Source organism: Triturus cristatus, chromosome 1_1 (genome assembly GCF_964204655.1).
Source record: "Triturus cristatus chromosome 1_1, aTriCri1.1, whole genome shotgun sequence".
Classification (NCBI taxonomy): Eukaryota; Metazoa; Chordata; class Amphibia; order Caudata; family Salamandridae; genus Triturus; species Triturus cristatus.
Genome location: NC_140579.1, coordinates 634,000,064 through 634,012,080, shown reverse-complemented (window position 1 = coordinate 634,012,080; position 12,017 = coordinate 634,000,064). Strand labels below are relative to the sequence as shown.

Here is a 12,017-nt window from a genome sequence, read left to right as displayed (position 1 = left end):
GGACAGTCCAGATTTATTGTTGACTGTCCATTAAAACTGACAAATATACGAGTTTTTGGGAGAGGGGTGTGTAGTGTACACATATGATTTAAACTGTTTTCCTTTCGTTTTAAAGACACTCCAACTGTGCTGTACTGTCAATGAAGCAGCACTGCAGGATGTAAAGAGGGGCATATCAGAATCTAAAAAAAAAGACCCTCAGATGTCCCCTTAGGTTCATCACAACATCTAGGAATGAAGGAGAGGAGTGATGAAAATACTGTTTACACTATTTTAGTTTGGATTGTGGAACGTGGGCAAAACGTTAATGCTATCTCACCTTCAAAAAGAAACCCTGTATGCTTTATTTTTGGTTCCAGATTGTAGAAAAGGCAGATATATATATTTATGGATCCATGTACATCTCTCCATGTTATACGTTGTTGGCACGTCTGTACTTTTATAAAGTCTTGATTTAAATCATTTGCTTTTTGCACTTTCAGCTCTGTGTATACTTTTTAGGTCTCGCCTGACCCAGCGCATGCGCTGGTCTGGCGGGACTTATTGAGAGGGCTCCAAAAAGTGCTACCAGGCCAGCATAGAGCTACAGTGCCTGTGCGCGGGCGCGCGCGCTTTACCGCAATTACTTTCACTTTCGCGGCCGCAGGGCCGGTTTGATGTTTGATCGTGATTGCGATCGCGATCACTTTCACTTTCGCGGCTGCAGGGCCGCTTTGCATAGCCAATAGGTCTCGCTTTTGGGACCTTATAAGTATTTAGTTATGCAACTGTTGCATAGCTAAACACTTATAAGGCCCCAAAGGCGAGACCTATTGGCTATGCCAATGCTTGTTATAGGTGCAGCCAAGGCTACAAGTCCCAGAATGCCAACAGGCTCAATGATCTACTCATAGGCAACTTGAGACCTGTGGAATGTCTTTCTTTAGCTAGGTGAAGCTTAGCAAAATGGTTTATGGGGTGTGCCAGTGTAGTCATTCCATGACAATGAGTGAAGTCATTATAGTTAGCATGACCTAGTGTCATGAATATGCTGAGGCAGGTTTGAATTCTCATAAACTGTCTGCAAGTTTCAGCGCATGTCCTGGTTTTCGAAGAGGCCAGATAGTACAAAGGGAGGAAAGTGGTCATGTATTTTATATTATCCCTTATCAGAAAGTAATTTAGTTAGCACAGATAATACTGAGTAAAAGATATTTTTATTTCCCTGTAGTACCTATTGTCTGTCTTTCCTATTTTTGTCTTTACTGTCAATTAAGACTTTTGGTGCCCATAAGTCGATGCAAGATTATAGTCCTACTTCTAATGTTAGTGGACTTTCTCGGTTTTTGGTTTACAAAATCTAGTCACCCTACACTAGGAACAAGCATAAACCATTACGAGGTCCACAAACATATATTTTTTAACAGTTTTTCACCCTCTACACACAACTTTTTACACAACTCTTTTTTCAATTCAACTTATTGAGGGTTCCCTCCTTACCTTTAAACACCCCATGTGTTCCGTCCCTTGGCGACTGTAACCTATGCCAACACCATACTTGGAGTTGGTGTAAAAGGGGCCCTATGATGAAGCCTGCCACCGCAGGGTGGGTGAGGACTGTAGACTTTTAAATTAATGTGACTGACACATTACAGACAGACTGTCCTCTTCCCCATTAACTGACCAGGAGCTCTCATTGCGTTGTACTGATTAATTTAGGAGGTCTTATTCTGTGATCTTTGAGCCCTCCTTATTTCCCCTTATTTGTGTTTCCTAGTCAAAATAAGCCAAACAAGTGTAAAGATATTTACCGATTCAGTATAACACTGGTCAATCTTGTATACTTTCTAAAACCCAAGTCAACCTCAAAACTGAGTGTTAGATTTTCAGATTTCTCCTGTCACATAGAGCATCCTTCTGTCATGCATACGAACAGGCCCCACAAAAATATCTAAATCCCCAAGTGGAACCACAACAAGAACAGTCCAATCTTAACATCTCCCAACTGTAGAGTACTTCAGTCCAAATCTAGCATCACCCGTTTTAACTGCAACATACCCAAAACCAGCTTCATACAACTAAACCGTACCAAGCCTAGTCCGATTCTAGCATTCTCAGCAGAATATATGACTACCCAGTAAATTGCAACCTCCTGTAAACCAATCCCAACTGTCAGCTGACTAGCCCCAGAGAGACATCTTCAATCACTGTCCCTTCTTAACTCCCAAAGCCAGGTATTCCTACACCACCTGCTAAATCACCTTCTCCCTCCTATCTAGTCCCAACACACCGCTACAATAGCTCCCGTTTAATTAGTCACCTGGGTCACCATGTTGTTTGCCAGTGCCGGTTGGTTGCTGTACTCCCAGCCTCTATCACAAGGCCCCTCTTGCCTCTGAGAACTGCTATTGTAGAAATAGCGGCTGCATTGGCTGTGTACAAAGACGCCCTCATCATTGAGACTGAATGGAATTGTGGCATTGAGCAGCTCTTCACCCGTGGCATTGTGGAGCGCCAAAGGAAGGTTACTCAGGTCCACAAGACATTGGTGATCAGGAGTCAAAGTCATAAAGATATCAGAGAAGATTCCAAATGCCACTAGAAGGTTAGGCAGCCAGCTGAGGATCAGCTGAAGGCGTTGGTGCTGCCCAAAGCCGTCCAATCTCACCATGGTGATCTCAAAGGATGGTGGCTCAAGTGCAGGCTCCAGTGTGCTATGTCCCGAGTAATCCCTTGGCAGAGAGGGGGCCTCGGGCTCTGTCACCGGTCCAGCCATCTCTAGAATGTTTGGTTCCACAAAGTCCCCAAAAAATCGGAAGCTGGGAGCAAGTGAGGGATGCGGAGTGACTCCCTGCAAGAAACAAGCACATAACTTGGGATAAGCATAAAAAGTTACACTGGAAGAGAGACAGTGGGGGAAGAAAGAAAGGAAGGCAATAAGCAGAGTGAAAAGCCATGTCCTTGTTAGGATCTGCAGAATTAATAGTAAATGGTTAATGGCTGTATGAGGGAAAGGGATACAAGAGACTCGAATTGACAACTGTACATTAGGGGTACCTGGCCGTTTTTACTTGTCAGAGGGAGAGCTAGCAGGAGACACCAGAGGAGTTGAGACAGAAAGAACATGAGCGAAGAGACTGTGGGTTTGTGTGAATGTATACGGCCTTTTTCGGGTAGCTAGAAGAGTGTAACACTAGACCGTGCTGCCCAATTGTATTTTATACATTTTTGAGTCATAATTAAGTGTGAGCTAAAATGACCTGAGAATCTAAACAGACAAGACATCACGTCCAAACAATTCCATTCCCTGTGTACATAAAGCAATAAACAAAATGTACTAGTGGCATCACTACCTAACACTGGCAGACACAGATTTGGTTCCCAAATAAAGTAGTGCAATAAAAACTCTCTCATGGAACTTTTACAGAAGAGCAGAAGGAAGTAGCTGTGGACAGACTTTTGGAAATCAGCTGGAAGCTCTGACCGATCTCCTCAAGACTATTCTTGTCCCAATTCTACCACAAGTAGAAATACTAACAACTAGAAACCTGCCCTAAAAACCAAAAATATGCTACCAATAAGCTGAGAACATACAATATTAATTAAGTTAATAGATCTGGAACAGTGTGGCTTTAAATTTAGATGGATGGCTACACTTGTATAATACTCCTATGGAATAAAACCATCTCTTGAATAGAATGTATCTAGTCTATATCATCCTGTGGCGGGGGAAGGCTTCCAGATAAAAATAAATGTATTTAGGACGACTCGGAACTTTATGCAAATAGATTATTATTTATCAGCTGTTTTAAATGTTGATCATTTCACAAAGCAAAATAAAGATCATGTAAATGGAGTACGGATGAAAACGGTAACCTCCTTAGGCTGATGAGTACACAACGAGGCTTGGAGAAGAAAAAAAGAAAGAAAACCAACCATGGAATTTTTAGGGGGATATTTTATGATTACAACACTAAGAAACATGTGGTGGACAGGTCAAAGAGGGATTTACGTACAAATCGGAGGGCTTAAGTTGTGTCCTCGCTTGTATATGGAGCATAAGAAGCTCATCAAGGTCTTTGAAATTTGTTTAATTTCTTGTGCCTGCAAATTGTGAGTTCTGAGGCAGAACCAGATGTTTCTTGGATAGTCGTAAATCAATGGAGCTAATATAGTCGAGCTTGGATTTAAATGAAGATGAACCGAGACCCATACAGCAACTTTCTTATGATGAGAGTGCATAAAGCCCTGGTAGAACAGAAAACATTGACGCACAAGAGCTGGCACCCATTAATTGCTAACAAAGTATTGAAGCTGTTGGTTGTTGAACAGTTGTTAAAAATGTTCAAGTTAATTGTGAAAACGAGTTACGGCCATATGTAAAAGTCAAAAGATGTACAGCAGGCATTGGTCCTTGTTGGTAGAAGAGCAGGAATAAATCAATGATAGTCCTTACCAAGGCGAAATGGTAATATCAAGATTTTTATACATAGCCATATGTCATCTTGACACGTTGTGACCCACTATCGCAGAGTATATCCTGCTCTTTCCACAGTTTGAATAAAGATATTAACAATTATGACACATTGAAAGCACTGTGCATGCATTTAGTGTATGAGCTCTCTGCTGACGGAATAAGTGCACACAGTCTGTCTCGTGTCATTTTCTGGAATTTTTTAACATTAACTGTATCTGACATTAACTGTCTATATAATAATCTGCTGAAAGTAACCCACGGGATATATGGACCAAGATTATATCTGGGAGGACAGGCTGCGGATCCACCATGGGGACGGAGCAAATTACTCCGTCCCCATGGTGGAGAGGCCGCCCACCTTATTTATAAATGACCGCAGACTGGCGGTCATTTATACAGACATTGGCAGGAACCGGACCCAAAGTGGGATTTTCTTTCTGAAAAGAAAAACCAGTAATGCTTCCCTCACCATATGAGGCTTCTCCCATGGCGGGGGGTGGGGGAGGGAGCATTATAATGTGTTTTACTGTTCCTTACTGCCAGATAAAAAACAGAATAAGATGGATACATGTCTGCTCTTCTTAATTGGGCGAACAAATATGTTGTATTCACACTGGGGGATCACAGGATCGGCCTAGCTGGTTACGTACTGATCCAACCATTAAATAAATTCACTCTTAAGTACGTCCGGTGTAATGAGGTTCATAGTGCTAAAGGCTAGTCTACTGCCTTGAGATATACCCTTTCAGAACTAGTGTGTAGGTGTGTGAAGTGGTAAAGTTGTTACTCTGGGAGGAGTCCTTTTTAAGGACGAGAACCCTCACTCACCCAAAAGTGACATGCTTCATCATTGGGTCCCCTCCTAATCGTGGTCGACATGTTTCTACCAAACAGCGGACCCCAAGAGGGTCCACAGTCCAGGGGTTCCAGGGCATTCATCAGGACCTTCAAAGGTTAAGTCACTCTGTTATATGTGCTCTTATGAAGCCAAAACTCAAAATATAAATAATGATTCTTTATACTGGCCCGTCAAAGATAGAAACAGCTGGGTCGGTGGCCCAAGTATGTGAGAGGGTCCACCACCATTCTCAAGGAGTCAGTCCTCTCCACCATCAAGCCACTAGATACATCCAGGAGCACCCCATGGTCACTGGGTGCCTCAGGCCTTTTGGGGTCCGCTGTTGGGCAGAAACATGTCGACCACGATCACCAAGAGGGTTATATTTGTTAGAAAACCCCAGTTCTCTTTTTAATCCAACTCCTCTGGACCTACTGAATAAAAAGATTTTGGCCCTCTGGAAGTAGTTTTAACCTACACAACACATTATAATTTCTGAATGCTCTCTGTCCCTCACTGACTATTTCCATCGCTCATCTTAAACACCTCTGCTCCTCCCACTTTGGGAGTTGTAGCCCACACCACGGTCCTCGCAGTTCGGGTGCGAGGAGGGGACCCAATGATGAGCAATATGTTGCCAAATCTCTGACAGCCCTTACTCCCCAGGGCCGTATGAGAAGTCTGACCACGCAGAAACAGAGTAGTCTTTGCTGTGGCCAAACTAAAGGTCCGTCTGCAATTAAATTTGGAGGGCAGGTGGCAGACCACTATTTTGGCATGGAGGGAACTCTGTCGCTGTTGTGACTGAGTACCCTCTCTGCCAATATATAAATCAGACCTATAGTTCCTTTAACAGTTCAATTGCTCCAGTATCCTGCTAATTTGGGGGTAAGTAAACCTTTGTTTACAGAACACAAAAGAGCTCTAAAACCAACAGGAATGAACAAAACTAAAAAATGTTTTTCTTTAAAGTTGGAAGGTCCTTCAAAACTGAACAAAGTGGCAAGCAGCAAGCAATAATAGATTTAACAAAAAAGCAAGGTGTTCAGTTTCCTCCAAAACTGACCGACCTTGTCACTAATCGCGGCTTAAGTGATAATTCAAAAGAAGGTCCAAGGTCATCTTTTTTGTATTTTTTCCCCCCAAAAAAGAATGCAAAATGACTCTGTGTGACATAAGTTAATATGCAACTCTAGGCAAACAAGTGATGATAGTTCAGAAGAAAGCTGGAAGCCTTAGCTTTGACGAGCTGCAATACTGGCTTTGAAGAAGGAGGGCCAGGATACGAAGAAACCTTTCATTTTTTTTTTTTCATTGAGTTAGTTGCTAGGATCAAGGAGCTAATTTAAATAAATAAAATTTGTATTGGCTGGTTAATCAAATAACCTTTACAATAACCACAAGCAATACACAGTTAGATTTAAAACAAGTCTCCACACTAAAAGGTTCCCAGTAGGAATATTTTTTTTTTTAAAACAGTGAATAGAAGTCCCACGGGGTAAGCATTATAAAAAGGAGTGTATAACATGATAAAAACAAGATCTGATAATCAGTAAAACAAAAGTCCTGCTGAATGCTGTCCCTCTTACACCGTGTTGTAAAATCAGTTAGAGAGAGCCACTGGAGGACAGTTATAGACTACATTACCAGCATTTGCTCCAACTGCGTGATCATGATATTGCAAAACTTGGTGAGCTTCCCAACTATTTTTTTATTTGAATGTTTTTATAACCACTCAAACAACTATTTGCCGTCATAGAGCGCTGTAAAGATAAGGAGTCATTAAAATGTTGCAACAGTGGGAACCACAATATGAAGGAACGGAGAACGAAGAAACTGAAATAGCATCATTAGTGTAGTACAGTGATCAAAGTCTCTGAGCGATGGTAGAGCTAAGTGTGAAGCACGAACAGTTCTTTCCTTGTCCAACACAACTTCAGAACTCACAGTGGAGGTACTGCTGTATGCAAGTTGCACGCATCTCCGCCAGCTGTAGATTGCGTATTATTCACTTTCGATACATCCAATGTATATATTGCACACCCGCAAAGCTTTACAGACTCAAGCTGAGAGATACAGATAACTGTGACCGATGTGGTGGACCAGGGGCCGGTTTTTTGCACCTGGCGTGGGAATGCCCCCAGGTCTCGGAATACTGGGTGAAGGTCTTTGAGGCACTCACACAAATGACATCGAATGTAGCCCACTTTTGGCACTGCTGGGATATACTGAGCAGCTTCCAAGGGCCTATCGCCGGTATGTCACACTTGCATTATTGTTAGCAAAACGCAGGGTGGCGTGCAGATGGGGGTTGGGGACGTGCCCCCAAATTTAAAGAGTGGCTCGATGATTTGATATATAGTCAAGACCAAGGTGCCATATATGTGGAATCGTTACCCCGCAGATCTAGACCCAAGAACATATGGGGACCCCTTAAACAGTACCTCCTGCAGCACACCCCTGAAAACACCACATGAGATGCAATGTTGACCCTGATGTGATAATCGCTGGGAAATAAGCTCATGGATCTCGTAGCGGCTCATGAACAGGGAGGTAGAGTGACGTTGCTGTGCTTTGTCTCCCCTGTGATGTGGGAATCCGCGGAAGTATATGTTTTGGGGCTTGTGTGGGGAACTGAGGGTGTTGGTTGCGGATTGAGTTTCCCCTTCTGAAACATTTTAATGTATATCTCTATGTGGCTCACTGAAGAGGAAATATGTGCAGTATGGAACGCTGGACTATGGAACTGTCCAAAAGTCGTCGACCCAACTAATATGTGCATATGATACATGTAATGTGGCAAATGTCTTACTGATGTATACTGCTTCGTTCTGTATTACTTGCGGATGTACTGCATTGCCTGTCTGATGTCTTTTGTTATTCATAACCAAAACCTAATAAACAAAGTTATAAAAAAAAATTTAAAAAAACTTCAGAACTCACAGCAGTGGGTCAAGCTCAGAACATACAGTGAGGTCAAAAAGGACACAGACACCAAAAGCCACAAAACGACAAAACTCACAGGAAAATCACAGAAACTAAAACCTCTAGAGGTAGAAGGATCACAGGCTTTAGAAAATCTACTCGTTCACTCGCTTTGGCGAGTCTGAGTCTATCAGGTTGAGCTACGTTTAAGACCTACTGGTCCATTCTGGCAAGTAAACTTAAGCTGCAAAGGAACATCTGTTCGGAACATTCAGGAAGTGAATGAGCAATAAAGATGCCTTTAAATCTTGTTTTTACCTTGAAAAAACATCTGCTGTCTGTGTAAGGACAGAGGTCAAATGCCAGTTTCTCTTTTTACTAATTGATGCTCATCTTATCCTGGAAAATGGTGTTTAATTTTCTTACTCATAGAGCATTTTGTAAAGAGAGCTGCCTGAAAATCATTGTGAAACAAAAGGCTGTAGGATGTCAGTTTTCTTTCTAACATAAAACATGTAAATAGCTTGTAAATGAATAGTATGGGATTAAAAAGGCAAATTTGTTTATAATTCAGAAGTGTGATGCAAACAAAGATATAAACAGGAGCAAAACAAATTGGAACACTTTACTTGATGATGTGCAAATGACAACTATTTTCAGAAACTAGATTTCCAAACTTTGTTCGTATACTATATAGTGTTATTAATAAAACCACAAGTCAGTGGGAAATTTTGTGGCCATTTCAATGGAAAATGTGCTGATAGCAACCAGCATTGTGCTACCGCTTCATGCTTTAGTTATATATTTATTTTAAAACATGATTTGAGACACATTCCTGACCCCGCCCTGATGACAATGCTGTCAATGAACTAAGAGGCAAGTCAGGGGCCATTTGTGTCCTACATGTGGCTAGATTTGTATTAGATATCTAGAGAAAAGGTTATGTCTATTAACTCAAACAAAAGAGTTTTTTTATACAGCAGAAATGATGAACTCACATATTTGAAGGTGCTCTCATATGTGTTAACGAAGAAATTGGCAGCTCAGTGAATTAAAATACTTACCCAGGATCACATGATCAGAAACCAGTTCAACCTGCAGGTCTGGTAATATTTTTATGATTGTTCGAGGCCTAGATCAGGACTCATATACAAAGCACTATCTTAGAAAATAGAACTAAAAGAACAGAGGGATGGTACGGAACCCAGAAGCAGAGGGTATGTAAACTGGAGGCTACAACAAAGCCCAGGAAACAGAACGTACAGACACCACAGAACGTTAATACAAACTACAACCTATAGAGGACAAATGATTTACAAGAAGATGGCTGGAGCAGCCAGTGCAGCACTTACCACTACGATGTAATCACTTATTTGTACAGCAGATTCAAGACAAAGAAGGGTGCACACGTATGGGGGGAGGGGGGTTTATCAGCCACCTGCTGGGAAATTACTCTTTATACAAAAAGAAAGCCCTGTTGGTACCAACGATACATTTTTGGGGGGACCAATATTTCATTAAGGGATCTAAAGAGCATAATTCAATAACTTTTCAAACAAACAAAAACAAATACCTAAGACACATAACAAATGAAATTACCTCAGTCACTTTCCTTTTTAGGGCTCGCACCTTGCGCTGCAGTGCGCAGCACTGCTCGCGCAGGCAAGCCCTTTTGTAGGGGGTTTAGAAACTGACCCTGGAATCGCACACGCTCGTGCGTGTGCTTTTCCTTGTGGGTTCCGCTATTGGGCTTTGCGTGCGTGTTTTTTTTTTTAACAGAGCACGCAACAGGCCAAAGGCGGGCGCATTGCTCCGCCCATGGCCTATTGGTGTCTGTTACGCGCACCAAAGCCCATATGTTTTCAATTATCGTGCCCAGACACAGGCACGATAATTGAAAACATATGGCTTGCAGTGGCGCGCGCACCACTCGCGGGCGTGTTTGTTTTTCCCATAGCGATCGCTTTCACTTTCACGATCGCTTTTTTCATTTTACTTTGGAATGCCTTGGTCTTGTTTTTCTTACTGCTCTTCCGTTCATTTATATGGACGTCGTATGTTTAAGGCAGCGGAGAAGCTGTACAGTGTTGAATGCAATGACCGAATCTGAAAGTGAATCTGGGCTGTGCTTGACGCAGAGGAGGGTGGATTGCTATGTCGCAATCTTGTAATCTTTAAGTGGATGTGTCTTCAGCTCGTTCACCTTGCGGCATTTATATGACCGTCCAGATCATTGGCTACTGCTCAGATGAAGTCTTCAAATCCACCGTTCGTCTTTCTAGGTTCTGCAGTTTTCTCTTGTTTTACATACGCCTTTTCTGGTAACATATAGCGGCAACCCTTGTGCAGCTTATTTGCGCAGAGACTTGGCGCCTCCTTTAATCCTGAATAATACATTGGCCTTCGTGTTGAGATGCCCGAGGTGGTATCCCAGAACGACACTGCTTTGGGCAAATAAAAGTTGCTGGTGTTTCTAGACCTGGGGTTCCTTGTCCGCAAGTGGAGGATCTGGTTTTACGAGTTGATAATCCAAACCCAGTGAAACCACGGATGACTGGCAAAGCCAGGCGACCATCTGCCTCCCCCTCGCACCAAAAAGAAGCAAATCCCACTCATCCCATTATTGTCATGCCCAGCCAACTCGGGTTATGCACGCTCAGCCCTACCCCGTCCCCGATGCAAATAAATGGAAATGAGGTTTGTTGAGCACAGAATTTATTAATGGGTACAATAGGTTCCACCATAACTATCTGTGTTTTGCACTTTCTCCTACTCCAGACCATTAACAGCTTATCAAGAGGTTCCTGCTCACAGTTTCTTCATGCTGATGGAGATGCCCAGTGCTATTGTCTTTGCCTTGAATCGACCCCTGGACTTCAAATTGCATCTAACTAATCAGTGCCGATGAGTACAAGGGTGCCACATACCAGAATATTTCAAGAAACTGCCTCTGTGCTTTCTGCTTATTGGCGTGAAGTGTTCTGATCATCATGCAGCTGATTGTCTAGGGGATCAAATAAATATGAAAGGAAGAAACCTAAAAATAGCACTTAAGAATCTGAAATGTCTGGTTACTCCAAAGATGCTGACCAGCCAGTGCATTTTATTTTCTCTCATTAGGCACAATGAGGCTCCTCTGGGCATCCCACCTTCCTATCAAAGACGAGGTAACAGCCACTGGGGATCTTGCAAGCTCCTAATATTTGCTTTTCACAGTGCGACTGTGTGAGAAGTTGGCCTGGTATATGATGCTCACTAGTTAAAGTGATCACCTTGTACCATGCCAAGCAACCCTTATGGTGTGGTTGTAAGTCAACCTTTTCGGACTAGCTGCCCTAGTGGTAGCGTAGGCTAAGCAGTCTTTGAGGCTAAACTCGTGAAGCGTGTTAAGCCAGCTGTTTTACCAAATGCAACCCCCTTTTATACCAATGAAAGGACACCACACAGATATATATTCAAAATATATATGGATTTATTTCTCAAAGTAACCCCTAGTCTCTTTATTAACACGGGAGCACAACTCGTCAAACAAGATTACAGTAGAATACACAGAAGTTGCACTTTATATGGATAGGCCCTGGTGGCCGCTCGAACCATATACTAAAATAGTGGTATAAGTACCACGAACAGAAAAGGGAAAAGGCCTAGGGCCTCTAGAATCGCTGGGCCTACAAGGAGCTAACTTCAGTTAGTGACCAGGAGGTCCACGGGTGGCGTGTGCAGAGCAAATAGTCACACGCGTGCTCCCATAGGTTTCAATGGGTGCGTAAAAAGTACAACGTTACTGCAAAGAGGATC

The 12,017-nt window shown here is 42.5% G+C and overlaps 1 protein-coding gene across 5 annotated transcripts in view; it reads right to left on the bottom strand.

The window, feature by feature from the left end:
- Nucleotides 1-12,017, bottom strand: part of SLC22A17 (solute carrier family 22 member 17) — a 125,773-nt gene that overhangs the window by 90,753 nt on the left and 23,003 nt on the right. For 4 of the 5 annotated variants that reach the window (XM_085646282.1, XM_085646266.1, XM_085646289.1 and 1 more), the window contains exon 2: nt 2,300-2,830. In XM_085646282.1, coding sequence (XP_085502408.1) covers nt 2,300-2,755 — 456 coding nt within the window. In that variant the 5' untranslated portion in view covers nt 2,756-2,830. The remainder of the gene's footprint in view (nt 1-2,299; nt 2,831-12,017) is intronic. The other variant, XM_085646270.1, reaches the window with a different exon arrangement.